At 33.0% G+C, this 20,284-nt stretch overlaps 3 protein-coding genes across 3 annotated transcripts; 1 reads left to right on the top strand and 2 right to left on the bottom strand.

Annotated features, from left to right (window-relative positions):
- Positions 1-5,434: 5,434 nt before the first annotated feature.
- Positions 5,435-8,558, bottom strand: LOC127813725 (protein FAR-RED ELONGATED HYPOCOTYL 3-like). Its single transcript, XM_052354847.1, has 2 exons — positions 5,974-8,558; positions 5,435-5,878 (listed from the first exon to the last, which is right to left on the bottom strand). The coding sequence occupies exon 1, from the start codon at positions 7,692-7,694 to the stop codon at positions 6,609-6,611; it is 1,086 nt and encodes a 361-aa protein (XP_052210807.1). The 5' UTR covers positions 7,695-8,558; the 3' UTR covers positions 5,435-5,878; positions 5,974-6,608.
- LOC127813724 (methanol O-anthraniloyltransferase-like) lies at positions 8,526-10,368 on the top strand. Its single transcript, XM_052354846.1, has 2 exons — positions 8,526-9,065; positions 9,358-10,368. Exons 1-2 carry the CDS (start codon positions 8,613-8,615, stop codon positions 10,282-10,284), a joined length of 1,380 nt encoding a protein of 459 aa, XP_052210806.1. The 5' UTR covers positions 8,526-8,612; the 3' UTR covers positions 10,285-10,368.
- A 138-nt stretch (positions 10,369-10,506) lies between these two features.
- On the bottom strand, positions 10,507-11,938 carry LOC127813726 (alcohol acyltransferase 16-like). Its single transcript, XM_052354848.1, has 2 exons — positions 11,468-11,938; positions 10,507-11,104 (listed from the first exon to the last, which is right to left on the bottom strand). The coding sequence occupies exons 1-2, from the start codon at positions 11,909-11,911 to the stop codon at positions 10,679-10,681; spliced, it is 870 nt and encodes a 289-aa protein (XP_052210808.1). The 5' UTR covers positions 11,912-11,938; the 3' UTR covers positions 10,507-10,678.
- Positions 11,939-20,284: the final 8,346 nt, after the last annotated feature.

The raw sequence follows: 20,284 nt of genomic DNA, 5'->3' as shown, positions 1-20,284 counted from the left end.
AGTACTCCTTACTCAGCCATCTTAATAAAAAGTATTTCTCACAGTGATAAATCTAAATTAATCGGACCCCTTTGGCGCTTGTTACTAATTGCCTTAGACCAGTCTATCCGAGGCTCATGAGGATCGTACTGTGGAACATAAGCATGCAATTTCTCTAGCAACTTATCAATGGTGGATGCAGAAATGAGAATCTTTCTTGCTGAACGAGAAATGAACTGTTGGTCCACAGCCTGATCAAGAAAAGAGAGTAACCCATCGAAAAAATGGTTAACATTTAAAAGTCCAATGGGTTTGGTATGGAGATTACTCTTGGCCCAGGAGATTATACAAAAGATTTCTTCAAGTGTTCCAAAACCTCCTGGTAAAGCAATGAAGGCATCTGACTGATAAATCTTACAAGCCATGCGCTCAGACATAGAAGTCGTTTCTATAAGTTGACCGCGTGTAATCCCGGAAATATGTGGTTCAGCTAAAGGGATTGGCATTACACCTACCACAGATGAATTTCCAAGATGTACAGCTTGTGAAACATAACCATTCAATCCACGACTTCCCCCTCCATATACCAAATTAATTTTTTTTCTCTCCTAATTTTTTACCAAGTTCGCTCGCTGCAAGTGTGTAACAAATATCGCTCCCAAGTTGAGAGCCACAAAGTACACATATGGTATTGATTCAACGAACTAACTGGCCTTCCATGTTTGTTCCTTTTGTATGTCCTGAAAAGAAGTTTGGCGATCAAAAGTAGCTATACAACAATTCAACAAGAAATAAATACAAACAAAAATCATGCGTATGTATAAGTAGTTGTGATTGTGGCTCACATCTTCCTCTGGTTTTACGTCCAGAAACGGCTTAAACACTTTCTATGAAGCGGGGATAAGCTTCCCATCCAATTTTCTTATAGATTGGCAAACATGGTCGTTTTTAGTCAGATTCCCAAGACTATAGCGTTGGTGGTCACTTCTGAACTGGGTCCATAAAGCAAGAAGTTCTCTTTGCACTATTCCACATGGATGCGTCTCAAGAGTCAATCGGATATCATCCAAAGACTCCTTACTCAGTCCATCCTTTATGAAACTAATTTTATCTTCTCGATTTATGGACGTAAACCCCACAGATTTGCATCGTGTGTTACAGGTCCATCGAGCACATTTGTAACAACCATTCACTCTTTTCGCTCTTCTTTTCTTCGCAAAACTACTCTTCCATAAGCCTGAAAAATGCTTAAAACTAGGTGAAGTTTCACCAGCTAATCGAACTTTTGCTTCGATCAACCAACGAATATCTTCAGGGATGTTATTACGCATCAACAGCCTAAGTCTTTCACACCTAGCAGCATAAATTTTTTTCAAATCATTATGCGGGAGAGATGGATAGTACTTTTGAATTTTTGAGAGATAAAGATCCATTTTTTTTTTTAAAAAAAAAAATTATACTAAGAAGAAAGTAAAGAACTATAAACTTTACAAAAGGGATGAGAGTACCTGATCAGAGAATAACACAAAGGAGAGAAGATTGAGCTCAAGAGGGGTGACTTACCTCATACAGATATGGAGTCTCTTATAGAGCAATGGGCATCACTATTCTACACTCGACTCGAGGCATGCCATAATTGCACCGTCAGACTTGACGTCGTTTAGCGTCTCATTTTTCAACATTTGGCAGTGTGCCTTTTTTTTTTCAACGCTCGGCGCCTCTGTTTTTAACATTTGGCAGTGTGCCTTCTTTCTTTATAGGGCAGTGTGATTGCACTGCCCAAGAAAAGATGGCTACCACCAGCGTCAATTCTGTCTCTCTCAATTCAATTTTTGTTTTTAATTAATTTTGTTTTTGTTTTTTTTGGTAAAATTTTTTAGACACCTTACCCCCTAACTTAAATTGCGCATTGTCCTCAATTGGCAATAAAAGGATAGAAGATAGGCATACCTGGCGGTCTTCAATACATAAACTCATATGGAGAAATTTTATTTAGACTGCACATAGAGAAACACTAGTTAAGTAATGCAGAAAAGGAACAACTTATATGTATATATAAAATTATTTTATTATATATTTTTATTTATTTATTTTTTAGAATTTTTTTTTTCTTTTCTTCCAATTGAGAATCAAATGAGTGGTTGCCCACCTAATCGTATAATATCTCCCATTCACTACACCACTTTTAAAGTTATTTTCAAAATTATGTAAATTGATTTTTCTCATGAATGCACATACATATTTTGAAAAAATATCGTCCGGAGGTGTTGGTTTTATTATATCCGTGTATGGCACATTAATTTGCACAAACATCTCACACGTGTTTGGTTTAATTTGATCCTCAATAATATCGACTAACCTAAAAGATAGAAATTGAGGGATAAATATGGATAAACTTATGATTTTTTCACCTTTTGGCTCTCGAATTTTATCCTCTTCTTCCTCCTAGGTTTCTTTTTTTCTTACATCATTTTGGTCTTTTTCTTCCTCCAAGGCTTCATTGACATCTACCTCACTGTGATCAACCACTCTCTCTTCTTGCACCAAATGGTGTACTGTCCTAGGGGCATCAAGTTTCTCAATTATTTCTTCATTCCTTAAGACAGTCACTCCTATGTCCTGCTCCTGACTTTCACTTTTGATGATGGGTTTTATTACTGGGATTTGGAGTGAGTTGCGATGGACAGGCTCTGACATGCTCAAAGTCTGGGTTAGCTGTGTCAATTGGTTCCTAATGTCCTCCGTAACTCTAATGGTATGTTCTTGACATTTGGACATTTGTGTAAAAATTTCCATTTGGCCTTGCATAAATAGATTGAAGGTATCTTCTAATGAACTCCCATGAGGGGGTTGATATGCATCGAATGTAGACCCTTCATTCGTTTGAAATGATTGAGGCTGGGAAAGGAAGTGCTCATGTGGTTGGGCTATAAAATCATTTTCCCATGAGAAATTTGGATGAAAGTGTGAATTAAGGTGATATGCATCAAAGTCCGAATGGTAGTTTTCCTCATGGTTCTGGTAATACATTCCCTCATAGTTGTGTGTGTGTGTGTAACTGGATTGACCATACAATACCTCTTTAAAAGCAGGTATTATAGGGCAATCATCCGTTAAATGAGCTGAAGTCTCACACACAGCACACCAAACCTCAATTTCATGGTAAGTAGGTAACAAATGGGTAGTGTCTGGTTGCAAATCAAAAGTGGTTTGCCTAAGAGGGTATAGATAATCCTTAAGAGGTCTAGACAAATCAGATTCAAAATCATAATTTTCATCATGATAAGTATCTTGTGCAGACAGATTGTAGTAATTTTGAGACATGAGTGTAAAGTTGACAATCCAATTGCAGGTAAAGACTCAGAATGATATGAAAATACTGTTTCAAAATTCTATCTGATCTCAGTCTTATATACAATGCACAAACAAAAATAAAGTAAAAGAGAAATAGAGTTACCGATTTTATCAAGAGATGCTTATTCTTTTATTTTTTTATTTTTTTTTATTTTTGCCTTAATCTCCCCGGCAACGGCGCCAAAATTTGACTGCACTCTTACCCTGCAATTAAAACACAATAAAAACAAATCATAATAAAACTTTTATATATTTTTTATTTTAGTGAGAGGTTTATACTCGCCAGTGTACGAGTGCAGTTGTAGTCCAAATTTAAATTTATATTTTCTGGATGAATCCAGGTCGTCCACTGAGAGATTTATTTATGGCAAAAGAAAAAGAATGTCACACACACGCACACGCATTTGGACAAATTGACAACAAGATTTTTTATGGTTTTGTTTTTAGACAACAGATACTAGAAAATAAAGTAAGGCAAAAATTGAAATAAACATTAAACGTAAAAATATGAATTTGGATAGTGCTTGAGTTAAGACAATTTCAGTACCAACCCGTTGATTCCCAAATTTTAGCATAAAAGATTAGCAACATTAATTTAATTTTAGATATGAGGGTTTGTTATTAAATGCAATTAGAGATGATGATAGTTCTAGGTTAAGCAATCCCCATACATGATATGCGGGATTCTAATTTAAGCAACTACCATAAATCCAATTACAATTAATATACAAAACAACTAAATTAATCATCCGGGTTTGGGTACGATAGCGTTTCCAGTTCTAGTAACTCTCATACATGGCATGAAAGCTCTAAGTTAGGCTTACGCTCCAATCCAAACCTAGTGATTTTTTAATAATTAATACACACTCATACTGAAATTTAAATTAATGTTACTTATTTAAAGCGCAGCTTTCTTTGGGAATCATTGGCGTTGGACACTGTCCTTGCCTTAACCCAAGATTAGATTTAACTACTCATTTTTATTTGAAAGTTAATTGACAGAAATTTAAATGACGTAATTTAAATAACAGAATTTAAATGACAAGAAATTTAAAGGCATAAACTAACCGGCCATTTAGGCGGTGGATAATTAAATGACAAGAATTAAAATTGCAGAAATTTAAAGGCATAAACTAACCGGCCATTTAGGCGGTGAATAATTAAATGACAAGAATTAAAATTACAGAAATTTAAAGGCACAAACTAACCGGCCATTTAGGCGGTGAATAATAAAGTAATAATAAATGACATAAGAATTTAAAAGAAGAAAGAAAAAAAAGTAAGATTATAAGAGAAAGTACTAAAGAAAATGAGAAAGAACAAGAATAATTTTTAAAGAGAGAATTATAAGGAAACAACTAAAGTTTTATTCAAGAATAATAATCACACTTACAAATACAATCAAGTGATCTATTTATAGGCCACAAGATGCAATACAAACCACACAATTTCAATTATTCAACTAGACATAATTATATCTAATGGGCACTCACACACTTAAAGTTAAATGGATTTTAGCTATAATACACACCTAATAAAGCTCTCACATAAAAAATAAAAATAGATTTCTATAAATTGGTTTTTAATCTTTATTAGGATTAAAAATAATCCTTGGGCCTTCTCCAAATAATATCTTTCATGGGTTGCTCAAATTGGGCTTTAATTCTTCATGGACTTGAATTCTTCATGGACTTTAATTTTTCATGGGCTTGATTTCTTCATGGGTTTGATTTCTTCATGGGCTTGAATTCTTCATGGGCTTTAAGTCTTCATGGGCTTGAATTCTTCATGCCTAAAAAAAAATAAAAATAATTTAATGTTATTAATAAATTATATATTATATATATGTATTACACATGGCACATATATATATTAGATTATATTATATATATTACATGCATGCATATAATGATATATATGTATTATATATAATTTTATATATTATTATTATTTACTTTAGAACTTCGTTTTATTTATCTTTCAATTTAAATTTGCATATAACCATAAAATATATATTAATATCTAATTTAAACCATTTTTAAGATCAAAAGAAGGGTATAATTATAACAAATTTTTTATAAAATTAACCACTAATCAGAAACCCAGGCCTGAATCACCCAACTGTCCTCCTTTCTCAGCCGAAAGCATGGCTAACATACGTAATGGGCTGGGCTTCTTCATCTCTTGAGCAAATGGGCTTATGCCCATTTCTCCTCTAAAAAGATAGTAAATGGGCTATGGACTTCAAATTGGGCTGCCAATAAGTGGTGATATGGGTTAATATTTCAATTACGGGCAGAAGCCTATGAAGATTAAACTTGTTCAAAAAATCATATTGCCTTGGGCCTTATTCGGAAGCACAACCTAAGAATCATGTATCAGATAAGTCAAAAACTTCATGTGTTGTGACATCTTGACCAACTAGAGATAAAAATGCCTGAATTTTGGATATGTATGGCATTTCCCAATCACGTGCATTATCACATTGAAATTTGTACCAATTCAGTGCGACGGGAGGAATTGGTGAGCTTGGTTTAAGGAATACCTGATAAATAACATATACAACAAAAATTGTTGTTAAAACAAACATATGAATAAATAACTATATAAATAAATAAATAATAAAATAAGAAAGAATACCTGCACAAAATGACAGTCATTCACAAATCCTATAGTAATCATCCTGTTTTGTAATGCTGGAGGAGGGATCGTTCTAAGTGGAAAATATGTAAGACACTGGATCCATGACAAATGTACCAATACGACATTGTTTTTTGAAGCAATTAAATGGCCCATGTCAGGTAAAGTCATCCAATGCTCGCACGGTGCAATGTCATCAAAGCGATATAATATATGTAGTAATTCATCCACACGTATGTCCAATCCATATAATTGCGTATACATCGCACGAAAAGATTACAACTCTTTTATCAGACTAAAACAAATATCTCTCCAACTGTGCTCACTCATACCAAGTAGCCCTGCTATCGCGCGAAATTCATAATGTCCATCTGATTCTACATTAACAATACTATGCACGAACGATTGTATTTGTGGTGGGAAACAATTATCATACCCTTGAGTCGGTTGGTGTTTCTCTTCGATATCCATGTTGTTAGGGATGTACTGTTTTGATCAGATTGAACTATTTCAAACAAGAACGAATCACGTTTGGTGGATGTATCAACCTGAATTTTCTTCTTTGATGCTGGCTTACCTTTCGTCCTAACTTTCATGGTTGGTGGCTGTAGTGAAGTCGTGTCTGAATTAACTATTTATCTCAACTTTTGCTTTAATACTAACTTCACTGGCTCTGGTTTTGAATAAAACATTTTATATATACTCTCCATCTCTAGCTTAATCGTTACCTGCGATGACACACCATCATAAGCTGACTGCACTACCTGCAACCTTGTCCAATGAAGATGCACAATTGACAAAGGAATTGGTCGTCCGTGTACCATGAACTCTGCAATTTCACATGCACAAGATAAACCATATGTGCTTCTAATCACGCATCCATATAAAACTTTGTCTATCCCAATTTTATGAGTAAGTTGCGATTGCATTGGCACCATATTCAATGCACTTTTCGATATAACACCTCGCAATTCTCTAAAAATTGTTGGCTTGAAGTTATGTTGCACCAACGTTAAACTTTTTTCAAACGACCCCTTAATCTCTACATGTTGCAACTCAATAAGACTATTGATAATTGTCCATGATGACTCTAAGTCACCTTGAGAAGATTCAAGATGTCTCTTCAACTTTGCATGTGCACTCTCAGCTCTGTTCGTAGTAACATTGCCGAAATGCATTATTCTATTTGTCCATGCTGCAACAAATTTTTTTTTATAATCATTCAACCATGTCTTTCTTACATAATTAAGTGCACCCTTATATGCATGATACTCAAGTGTTAACTCATACAGATGACGTTCATACTCATCCTTAGTCGAAGCAAAAATAACCAGGTTCCAACTTAACATAAATTTCTCCCATGTCTCCTTTCTATCAAATAATTTCTTACATTTGGCGAGCACATTTTTTGATATATGCCACCTACATAACAAGGTGCTCGTGGTTGAAAACACTTTCTGTATTGCATTCATCAATTCTAATTCTCTATCGGTTACAATTACTCCTGGATACTTATGAGTCATTCGACTCTTTAATTTCTCCATTGCCCATGTGTAATTATCCTCATATTCATGATCCATAAATGCGAAAGCAATAGAAAAAGTTAGCTTAGTTGACGTCACACTAACGATCTCTAGCAGTGGATACTTATATCTATTAGTTTTGTATGTACAATCCATTATTAACACATGAGGAAATGTTTTAAATAACTCTATAGCCATCGGATGAGCCTAAAATAAGTCTGTGATACAATATGATAATCTATCACTTCTATACCACTCCACATAATTACAATCTTTTAATTTTTTCATCAACTGTTGTATTTGTGATCGACCACCTTTATCCATGACTCTATATCTTTCTCGTGCATTATATATAGTTTTGATGGTACTCACATTTTTTTCATCTTCTGCCTTTAACGTCATCAAAATATTTCTAGACTTCACAAGATTCTTAGATATTGTTATCATAATTTGTTTCTCTTTCTCTGTAAGTCGGCCAGCATATGAATGACCCTAAAGTTGAGCTGCTGGTAAATGGTTGTACACTTCACATACAACCTTCAACATTCAGTGTTCATTTGACAATTTAACACCAAATAACTCAAATGGACAACCACATTTTTTAGAACCTGTCATCCTACGGTTTGTTTCTCCTATTGTCTCATCTCCTTTTTTTGATGATTTATACTTTTCACTCCGTTCACAAGCAAGACGAATTCTAAGTTTTCTTTCTATACCCCCAGATTCAGAACTCTTTATAACAATAACCATTCCATTTTCTTTTCCAACTGCCTTAACCCATTCAATAAGTATTTCTCTATTACTAAAAATCTCATTACTAACAAAAGTTTGACTAGCTGTGAAGAGAAATTCATCGGGCTGCTGATGGAATTTCTCATAAGTATTTCTCTATTAATAAAAATCCCATTACTAAAAATCTCATTAATGGAGAGTAGTTGAGAGAATATTTGACCGGGCTGTGAAAAGAAATTCACCGGGTTGCTGATAGAATTTCCCCCAATAGAAAGGTGCCACTTAGACTAAAAATCCATCTCAAATCTAGATGAATACCACAGCTCGGTTTCCACTTTCCTCTTCACGTACGGCTGTGCAGCCACAAGCCAAATCCAGAACACAATGGCTCGTCCAAGCTCTTCACCCTTCTCCGTGAGACTAGGCAAGCCGGAATTGCTACCGCCGGCTAAGCGTACCCCTCGCGAGCTGAAGCAACTCTCCGACATAGATGACCAGAAAGGCCTCCAGTTCCAGTTACCGGTGACTATGTTCTATGAGAACAAGAGTATTATTCCAGGAACAGAAAGAAAAGATCCGGTGAGGGTGATTCGAGAAGCCATAGCTGAAACTCTTGTCTTCTACTACCCACTCGCCGGAAGGCTCATTGAAATAGAGCCGAACCGGCTTGCTGTAGACTGCACCGGCGAAGGCGTCTTGTTCGTAGAAGCCGATGCCGATGTCAGGTTCGACCAGCTCGGCGGCGCGATTCAGCCCCCGTGTCCTTACATAAACGAGTTTTTGTGTGATGACCCTGCTTACGGAGGCATCACCTATTCCCCTTTGTTGTTGGTCCAGGTAGTTCAAGATAAATTAAAAAATTAAATAAATAAGCATCTTATAGACTAATAATATTTTCTTTTTTCTTTGGTAAGAAGGTGAATGGATAGATCCGTATAAACTAATTAATCAAAATCAGATTCAAGCTTTTTAAGTATTTATGTTATTTTTTTAAATGTTTATATTGCCCCATATATATTCATTTAACCTAAATATATAATATTATTATATTCTATATCGTAATGAACCATTTAATTGGTTGTATGAAATTATCCCTTGGTGGACAGATTTTCTGGTTTTCTGCCTGCAGATAACACGTCTATCATGTGGAGGATTTGTATTTGCAATACGACTGAACCATGTGATTAGTGATGGTTCCGGCTTAGTCCAATTCTTAAAGGCCGTAGCAGAGATAGCACAAGGTTCATCTGAGCCATCGTTGCTACCGGTTTGGGAAAGAGAGCTCTTGAACGCAAGGCACCCACCAAAGATCACATGCGCGCATCACGCTTATGAGAATTTGAGCAACCACAACAGCAGATTAGTCTCCATGGCCAGCAACAACATGGCCCATCAATCTTTCTTTTTCGGCCATACAGAGAAAAGAGCCCTTTTGAAGCATCTCCCCCCACACCTTCAATCATACTCTACCTTCGACGTTCTCACAGCGAGTCTGTGGAGATGTTGGGCAATTTCGATGGCACCAAATCCAGAAGAGATTGTTTGCTTGTGCTTCCCCACCAGTGCGCGCGGCAAGAATGGCGTACGCTTGCCTAGCGGATATTATGGCAACGCTTCTGTTATGGCGTCAGCCATTTCGGAGGCTGGAAAGCTGTGCAGGAACCTGGTAGCGTATGCGCTAGAGCTAGTGAAGAAAGAAAAAGCCCAGGTGAATGAAGAGTTCATTAGATCATCGGCAGATTGTATTGTGATGAAGGGCCGCCGCTCATTTTCAACACCATGGAGTTTCATCGTCGCTGATACGTCGAGGGCTGGTTTCACAGAGGTGGATTTCGGCTGGGGAACGCCGGTTTATGGGGGTCCTGCCGGAAGCCAGTCTCCTATAAACCTCTATGTAAAGTTCAGAAACAATGAAGGAGAGAGGGGGATTCTGGTGCCCGTGTATTTGCCTGCAGCAGCCATGCAGAGATTCAAGGAGGAAATTTGGAGAATGACTCACCAGCCTCCTGACGATTCACCTCGCAATCACCCAACTGAAAGTACCTCCAAGTTGTAATTTCACATATCTTAATTAGGAGATGATGCCTTGTAAGTGGATAAAAAAAGTAATTTGACTATGCACCATCTTAAATTTTAATCATTTTTGGTTTAATTAGATAATCACTGAACTTTAAAATTTTTTCAATCACTCTCTAAACATTTCAAAATTAGTTACAATACCTCAAAGGGCCAAAGTTTAGGAGGTTTTTTTAATTAATTTTAAAAAGTTTTAGGAAATGAATGGGTGATTTTAAAATTTAGGTAGGGAGTGTTGGGTGTCCAATTGACCGAAGTTTAAAGGGTGCCTCATCAATTTACTTAGATTATATAAAATTATTATATTTTCACATATATTTTAAATTTTAAATAATATAAAAAAGGGTATGAAAGTTGGAAGAGAAATAAATAATTTACATAAGGAGGAGTTTTGATTTTTCAATAACATTTGCTTGTTTTTTTCTTTGATTTTTTCTTTGTTTTTTCAAGAACCTAGTGCATCTGGTCCTTTTCTGCGGGGGAAGATGGCTCCGATGGGCCCCCATCTCTTTAGGACCGAAGAAGAAACATCGGTTGATCATAGTTGCGTTGCCATCACCGTCGGATTGGCCTTCGAGGTCGAGCTCTGGCTCGTATTCGTTGTGCAAGCAAGTGACACGAGGAGGGTTTCTCGCAAATAGAAGCTTCCTTTGCCAAACAGGAGTAACAGAAGGCGAGCTTGCTTTCCCTTGAGCAAACTCGGCAATGGCGTTCAGGAACTGGCATATCCCTGAGCCATCGCTCATGGTGTGGTTTATGCGAGCTGCAAAGGCGAAGCCGCCGCATTGGAAACGAGTCACCTGTGTTGATCATAATCCAAATTAATTAGTATTGTTTCATTAATTAGTTTGTAACTTTGTGCCATAATGTTTGGTCCGAATTAACCCAACCCTCTTAAGATTCTCGGTTCAATTCAGACTAAGAACCATTAATATTCTATTAGTTTATCAAGCAAATCTTTGGATTCTAATATGGCCATGAATCTGTCAAAACGAACAATTGAGGCTTCTAATGATTCTTCCAACCAATGTAAGGCTTATTGGCATCGTTTTGACCAAGCACTTTTATTTAACGGAGAATTTTGACAAATATATTATTACTCTTTTATGCCAACGTCACTAATCTTTATAAATAGGCTATTAGTCTTTATAGTAAAAAAATACCTGAATGAGAATGAGAGGGCAACCGACGATTCCATCGGAGCCGGGAACATCTTGCAGAAGCTTCGCCGTGTACGGAAACCCCAGCCGAAGCGGGTCGCTGACCTGCTCGAGCTCGATATCGGCGTCCGCCTCTACGAACAAAACCCCTTCGCCGGTGCAGGCCACCATGAGTTTCCGGTTGCTGGCTTCGATAAGCCTTCCGGCAAACGGGTAGTAGAAAACCAGGGTTTCGGCGAGTGCTGCTTCGATGATCTTGAGGGGATCCTGTCCTTCCTTGGAAGGATTTTTTCCGTAAAACATTATCGCGGGAACATGAAACCGGAGTCCTTGCTGGTCGTCAATATCGGAGAGTGGTTTGAGTTCACATGGCGTCAGCTTTGCCGGCACAACCAGTCGTGGCTCTTGCCTTCTCACGGCGAAAGTAAGAGACGATGAAGACGACATGAATTCTCTGCTAGTTTGGGGTTGTGAATTGCATATTCCCCATAATATATATATATATATATAGGGAAATTATATGCGAATAGAATTTCTCTTGTCCACGGCCCCGGCCAATAGAAGGGCGCCTGGCGTGCGCGCCTTCTCCTCTGTTGCCGCGGTCCCCAACTAGCAGTCAACCCACCCACTAGGTCTCCTAGCTAATTGCCAATCAATCACATATGATTTGCCACTAATTGCCAATCAATCAGATATGATTGGGTAATTTCCAATCAATCACATATGATTTGCCAATCATATGAGTGGGTGGGTTGACTGCTAGTTGGGGACCGTGGCAACAGAGGAGGAGGGGATCACCGCCCCCCGGGGGGGGTGTGCATGCCAGGTGGCGCCCTCCTGTTGGCCCGTCAACAAATGGGGCGTAGATGGTCTGATAGAAGTTCATATTATAACGTAAAAGAAAAATGAGTCATGCTATTTGTACATTATTTATATATAAAATATATAAATAATATATATATTCCTCGTCTTATTGTACTTCACTGTACCTTAACGTCTTGGATGAGAGCATTTTAAACATTAGTACATTATTATATAGCCCAAGCTGTGATGTACCAATAGCATTTTTCAAGAAAAATTATGTCATTCCAAAATTCTCTTCCCTATTTGTACACGTCATTTGTCAATTCAAATTTACTTTCAACAATTTGTAAAATAAAATAAATAAACTAAAAATTAGCAGGACTTGAGTTGTTGAGTCAGTTGGTCACATCCTTTTCATGTGTGAGTTCGTTCAGTTATATACATAATAATCTATTTATGCGTTTTTCTTAATAATCTATTTGTGATTAAGGATGGTTATATTGGTATGCACAAAAATATTGGAGGTTTGATATAAGTTTAAATGTACATTTTATTTTTCAAAAATTATATTGATTACTTCTAATAGAATTAAAAAATTATATCAAATTATCCATTAAGATTGCACTTAAGTTTCATGAGGTACCCTAAAGTTTATAAAATTGTTGAAATTTCTTAACAAACATTAGACCGAAGGGTGATTAGCGTAATTTTTAAAATATATGAATACATATTGTAATTTAATAAAATCTTAGTGATGCTAAATGTAATTTACTTTTATTATATTGATTTCACACTTGTAAAAGGATCACAATATTCTTTTGGTCTATTTCTAGCATCCTCGTCATTAACGGTTGTGCAAGGGTTAGCTTGATTGGTGTGAAGTGAACAGAAGTGGATCCAAATTTAATTTTTGTGGTCATGACTGTTATTATTTGAATGAAGTGTTATCCAATATATATTATGTGATTCAATATGTATAGATCAATAACGAGACTACATGAGAAGCCTTCCATTATCCAAAGGACTAATTCATGCACCTAGTGGAACATGTTTTATCCATGCAAGATGATGTTGGACCAATGATTTAGGTTGCGTTCTCTTTATTGTTTTTAAGTCATTTTTAATTTTTAATTTTCTAAAATAATGAAAATATATGCATGCGTTTTTTTTTGTTGTTTTTAAAAATATATTTTTGAAAATAAAAAAAAAATTGTAAAGAAAACTCAAAACAACAAAAAGTTGTTTTGAATATTTTCATTCAAAACAAATTCTAAACTCAAAACACATTTATTTATTTATATTTTATTATTGTAATGGAAAAAAATATTACAAAATTTATTAACCTTAAATGTATATATTTTTTTAATAATATATTAACACTAAATATTTCTAATTTACTAAATAATCAAATTTGTTGAATAAATATTATTAAAAAATTATTTTCAAAATTTCAAAGAGAACGCACGCGTTTTCTAATTTTCTGTTTTGAGAAATAATTTTTTAAAATAACAAAGAGAACACGTTTTCAATTTTTTAAAGACAAACTACCAAAATAGAAAATTAAAAATGAATTCAAAACTCAAAACTGAAAATTGAGAAGCAAAGAGAATGCAACCTTAGATTTTGCGTCTAATTCAATACTTATAAGTGTAGGGCTTTTATTCTTTGAAAAAATTCTGACTCTCAAATTAATCAATAAGGAAAAGGCAAGCAAATATGGAATATACTTACGTTAGTGTATTTTTATCTTCAGAAATTCAATCCTATTTATAAATAGTGTCACTACAAAAAAATTGATTTTTAACAGTGGTTTTTTTGTGGCGGTTTTTAAAACCACCGCAAAATGTTAAAAAAACCGCCGCTAAAATAGTATTTTGTGACGATTTTGAAAAATCGTCGCAAAATTCATTAAAATATTTAATTTTGCGGCAGTTTTTAAAAAATAGCCGTTAAATTTAGAAAATAATTAAATAATTAAAAAATAAAATTAAATTTAGCAGTGGTATTTGAGAAATAGCCGCTAAATTAAAAATAATTAAATAATTTAAAATTTAAAATTAAATTAATATTTGCGACGGTTTTCGAAACCGCCGCAAAATTTATTAAAAAATTAAATTTAACGAAAGTTTTTGAAAAACCGCCGCTAAATTTAAAAATAATTAAATAATTTATAATTAAAATTAAATTAATATTTATTGCGGTTTTTCGAAACCGCTGCAAAATTCATTAAAAAATTAAATTTAACGACGGTTTTTGAAAAATCGCCTCTAAATTAAAAAATAATTAAATAATTTATAATTAAAATTAAATTAATATTTGCGGCGGTTTCGAAACCGCCGCAAAATTTATTAAAAAATTAAATTTAGCAGCGGTTTTTGAAAAAGCGGTGAAAACCGCCGCTAAATTTAAAAATATTTAAATAATTTATAATTAAAATTAAATTAATATTTGCGGTGGTTTTCAAAACCGTCGCAAAATTCATCAAAAAATTTAATTTAACGGCGGTTTTGAAAAACTGCCGCTAAATTAAAAAATAATTAAATAATTTAAAATTAAATTATAAATTCATTAAATAATATAATTTAACGGCGATTTTTAAAAATCGCCTCAAAATTCATTAAAAATTTTAATTTAGCTGCAGTTTTTAACTGCCGCTAAATTTAAAAATAATTAAATAATTCAAAATTAAAATTAAATTGAATTAAATTATTAAAAAGAAATATAAAATCTTAAAAAGAAATTAAAAATTTAATTTAAATTAATTACAAAATCTTTATATATATAAAAGTAGGATAGTCTTGAAAAAAGAAATTTCCTCCTAAAACTTGCATCAATTAATCATTTGCAATTAATACTTATTGTATTAATAATTTACATTTTGTAATTTGCATTAATAATTTAAAATTTTCAATTGCTTTGAAGTAATAAGTAATAATAAAATTTTCTTCCAAAACTTGCACTACAAAAAAAAGCATTTTAGCGGCGGTTTCTTTGCGGCGGTTTCAAAAATCGTCGCAAAACTGGATATTTTGCGGCGGTTTTCAAACCACCGCAAAATGCAGTTTTCGCGGCGTTTTTTGTAACACTTTGCGGCGGTTTCAATTAAACCACCGTTAAATTTTAAGTATAATCAAATAATTTTAAAAAAAAATTAAAATAAAATTTTGCAGCGGTTTTGAAACCTCTACAATATTTTTTAATTAAATATTAAAAAATAAATTTTGCGGCGATTTCAATTAAAGAAACCGCCGTTAAATTTTTAGTATAATCAAATAATTTAAAAAAAAATTAAAATAAAATTTTGCGACGGTTTGGAAACCGCTGCAATATTTTTTAATTAAATATTAAAAAATAAATTTTGCATTAATAATTTAAAATTTTCAATTGCTTTGAAATAATAAGTAGTAATAAAATTTTCCCCCAAAACTTGCATTAATGATTTGCATTTAGTACTTATTACGTTAATAATTTACATAATTTACATTAATATGTACTAATTATTGTAAAATTAATAATAAATTTTAAATATAAGAGTTTTTCAATGCTAATTGTTTTGTATTAAATTTGCATGAGTTTTATGAGAAATATTAATAGACAACTTAAACTATTAATTAAGTCATAGAAAATTATTTATTTATTTAAAATATTATTTTTATATCTTTATTCTATGTATATTTATATAATATTAAAATATGATAGTCAAATAAAGTATTTTTCCAAGTGTCAATCAATGATGAATTTTTTTCCTCAAAAACTTGCATCAAATCAAAGGTAGTGATTAATTAATTATTAATTACTTTAATAATTATATTATAGTTTTGAAAATGTGATGTCTTAACAAATTCATAAAAAATTATTTAAGGTTGTCAAATGCTATGGTTTTTTAATGCTAATTAATATTTAAAGTATCACATTTTTAAGATTATGGAAGAAATCAAAATTAATTTTTTTAAAATTTTGTTATTACTGAAAAAACTTATTCTTACTCATATTTAAGAGTTTTAATTTATATTTATAATTATCATATAATAAATAGAAAATAACGAACGTTTTTAAGTGAAAGTATTTATTTATAAATAAATATTATATAATAAAAAAAATTATAAGTATTTTTTAAAGTGACCTATTTAATATGTTAATTATTCTTTAATACATTAATTGAATGACGGTATATTAAATTAAAAGTGTTTTCCATTAGTATATTGAATAGTGAATAATTAAGTAAACTTAAATTTTTTCAACATGATTAAAGATTAAAAAAAAATTATAATTATCAATTCTGTTAAAATTATTTAAAATAATAAATTTATTTTTTTATTTTTAAATTAAACTCTCCCATATATCACATGGGTTTACCACTAGTTAATTAAAAATTTAATTTAAAAAATTAAAATAAAAATAAATTTAACAAAATTTTAATAATTTTAAAAATATATAATTTTTTTATTTTTAATCAATTAATTTAGTTAATTTAATTCAATTAATTTATTTTTAATTTATTCCTTTACTCTTTTAAAAAATAATAAATTAATTAATATTTTTTAATTTATATTAAAAAATATAAAATATAATTATGGAAAGTAGTGGTTGTTTTGGTATATAATTTATATATGTGGTTATATAACAAGGGGGCTTGACAGATTAGACGGTCGCGCGCACACACGTACACAGTGGAGGTTGAGGGATCGAAACTCTAGGGAAGGGGTTCCAGCCTCGCCACGTGGCTGGGCGGCACAGGCGGGCGGGTGGAAGAAATTAAAATTTTTAATTTTGTTTTAATTTTAGCGGCGGTTTTAGAAACCACCGCTAAAATTAAATGTTTTAATTTTTTTTTATTTTTGCGGCGATTTTAGAAACCGTCGCTAAAATTAAAATTTTTATTTTTTTTTATTTTTGCGACGGTTGGAAAACCACTGCTATATATTTTATAAACCGTCGCTAAATCACTAATTTTGCGGCGATTTTAAAACCGCCGCAAAAAAATGTGATTAGCGGCAGTTATTCCAGCGGTTGGTCAAAACTACCACTAAATACTCCGCGACGGCTAATTTAGCGGCGGTTTTGAAAATCGCTGCTAAATCACTTAGTGGCGATTAAAAATCGCCGCTAAATGCCTGTTTTTTTGTAGTGTGTAGAGTGACATTCAAGATGTAGTTTGACTGTTAGGCTAAGATTTTAAAGTGGTTGTAGAGATTTTTGAGATATTAGAAAGATCCCCAGTTGATCAACTCTATTAGAGAAATTTCTAGTTAACAAAGTCCGAAAGAATATGTTAGGTCCTTTTGAATCTTCTATGTCTGCAATGGATTTAAATTCGAGCCAAGTTGATTCCAGGAGACATGGCATTCCTTAGTGAAAACACATGGCGCCTCCAAGTTGGCTTTCCTTGGCACATGTGGCATATGGTGATTGGTAGGCCCAGAAGGCCGTAGTGGAATAGTTTCTCTTTGTGTTCTCTCATCACTTACCCCCTACTCTTTGAGCTAAGGAACTTGGTCAACTTGAGGAATAACCAAGCTAATATCTTTAATTTTTTGAGAGCCATTTATTCATGATAATCATTGATAGAGATATGGATGATTGCTATATTAGAAGAGATATTGATGGTAACACCCTGTCTTCTCAGGGCGTGCCATTATATTGGGGCTCAACATATATATACATATTTTCTTTACAAATTACATTTCTTAAACTTCAAATACTGTATTATAGAGAAAAACCCCCAACATGTCATTCACAAATGCAGAAACTAGATCGAAACCTTAAATGATACGATACTGAATTCACTTTAATTATAACATAAGAATTCGTACCATAATATAACATCATATCCTCAAACAAAATACATGGAGACTCATTTATCAGAGATAACAACTGAATACCCAAATATACAATGAGTTATAATAGTATTACATGATCAACTTCTCAAACATCAATTGTAATACATAACACTTAGCAAGACTAATCATCAATGAAACATAAGTTTCTCAACATGACTAAAAACATATTCTAAATCTTTAAGAAAAAACAAAACACCATAATAACCTATCAAACTCATCGGACACGTCATCTCATGCTCTTACACCTCAATTTCTTCTTTGCCTTAGCTGTAAGTTCTAACTGAAACATTTGAATGTTTAATACCAAGTTAAATGCTGAATCATCTAAGTGAATGGCATAAAAGCAATTTCCATGAAATGCATGAGTGATCATGTGCATGGCATAAATCAAACTCAATATGTTAACCTTGGGACATTACCTTGGCGTACTTAGTTCCTGAAAAGTAATTTGGCCACTGCCTATGGGAACCACCATTCCCATGCTTTTCGTAGGAACGAACATCGCCTCGTCCACAAGGAAACCCCAAATCCCGACCCACTGGTCATAACAATGACATGATTCGAATATGACAATAACATATAAATCATGTGTCATGCATATCAAAATATCATGCCCAGTTAATACAACACATAATGATCAATATGCGTAAAATAATCTAAATTTGGAAACAATTAAACCTCTCACAAGCTAAAGCATTTGAAATGGAATATCGTGAATATAGATAGGTCAATCATTAGATAGGATAGTACCACTCACCTTAACTTAACCTTTTATGCTTTCTCGGTATGCATGTCATGACCTCGAAACACGTACTCGGATGTTTTTTTGGCCTCGGGTATACTTCTCTAACCCCAAATTAATTTCTAGATTTTTTGGAGACTTTTTCCCTATTTTTCCTATTTTTCTTCATTTTTCCTATTTTTCTTTCTTTTCTTTTTTTTATTTTTATTTTTCTTTTCTTTCTTCTTTTCCTTTTTTCTTCTTTTCCTTTACTTCTTCTTTGCTTGAGCGAATAGCCACACCTAGCGGTCGCCCTGTCGGTCACCTCCGCCCATGTCGGCCACTGCCATTACTTGCTGGCCACACAAGGCCACCACCGCGACCCCTTCCCTGGTCACTATTCGTTTTCATGGCTGCTACTGCCATGGTCGATTTCAACCATTCCAAGCCATTTTTGGTCGTGATCAACCATTGTTGGGCCGTTACTCCTTTCGACTAGAGAAAAAGATATAAGGAAAAAATGATTAACTTACTCTTTTAAAAGATTTATTTATTTATTTACGTATATAATAATTCTTTAAGATTGGAATAACCCCCATTATTAAAGAGAAATAAAAAAAAATGTGTGTTGATTAGTGATCCTGATTACTTCAATTGGATGGGGTTTATTTTTCGATTTTGATTGAAATTTTGGAGGTTAGATGGAGACATATGTTTCTGCATCATGCATCATAGAGGGTACTATGATCATCACTTGATAATTTCTTGGTTAATTTGTTGGACTTGATAGATTTCTATTTCTAGTTAGATTTCTGTAATTCTTCTTTTGTTTGTTTTTCCCAATGATTGAATTTATTGTACTCTTAAGTTAATGTTTGTTAACTAAGATATAAATCGAAAATGTAAAATATGAAAAATATTTTAAACTTTTGTCATTTTCAATGTGTTTGTTAAACTTATCTAATAATAATTGAAAAAGAAGTTAAGTAACTTCTTATTTGACATTTTTTAAATATGTTAATCTCTCCCCTTTCTAAATAAGTATATCTTGTATCTTACAGATAAGAAAAAAATGATGCATATATTTTTTAGTGTATTTCAAAAAATTTAATAAACAATTTGATAAAAATTTAAAAATATTTTTCTGCCTTTTCTTGACTTTTTTTTTTTTTTAACTTGGTTCAAAAAATATTTAAATCTTATATTGATACAATTTTATTTTACTCATTTTAATAAACGCTACTTAAAAAAGAGGTTGTTGATGATTCATTTTAGTGCTGTTTGCTTTAATTTAGTAACATGTTTACTTTTGTTTCGACTATATTACTCTATTTGGTAGGTTGCTTTAGTAGTATAAAGTTGTTTTCTCCAAGCTTTTAGTCATTTTTTTTTTCGTGAGAAGATTACCGAAAGGAATTAAAATAAAACACCAACTTGATCGCAACCAAAAACAAA

The sequence above is a fragment of the Diospyros lotus genome, chromosome 11 (genome assembly GCF_014633365.1).
Source record: "Diospyros lotus cultivar Yz01 chromosome 11, ASM1463336v1, whole genome shotgun sequence".
Classification (NCBI taxonomy): domain Eukaryota; kingdom Viridiplantae; phylum Streptophyta; class Magnoliopsida; order Ericales; family Ebenaceae; genus Diospyros; species Diospyros lotus.
Note: the sequence above shows the minus strand (reverse complement) of the source record. Positions and strands in the feature narration are given on the sequence as shown.

What these genes read in the sequence shown, in the direction of transcription:
- LOC127813725 (XM_052354847.1), bottom strand. Translation starts at nt 7,694, where the DNA reads ATGGCTATAGAGTTATTTAAAACATTTCCTCATGTGTTAATAATGGAT.
- LOC127813724 (XM_052354846.1), top strand. Translation starts at nt 8,613, where the DNA reads ATGGCTCGTCCAAGCTCTTCACCCTTCTCCGTGAGACTAGGCAAGCCG. An exon ending in CCCCTTTGTTGTTGGTCCAG is followed by an intron (nt 9,066 to 9,357) that starts GTAGTTCAAGAT and finishes TTCTGCCTGCAG; the next exon opens with ATAACACGTCTATCATGTGG.
- LOC127813726 (XM_052354848.1), bottom strand. Translation starts at nt 11,911, where the DNA reads ATGTCGTCTTCATCGTCTCTTACTTTCGCCGTGAGAAGGCAAGAGCCA. An exon ending in GCCCTCTCATTCTCATTCAG is followed by an intron (nt 11,105 to 11,467) that starts GTATTTTTTTAC and finishes TGATCAACACAG; the next exon opens with GTGACTCGTTTCCAATGCGG.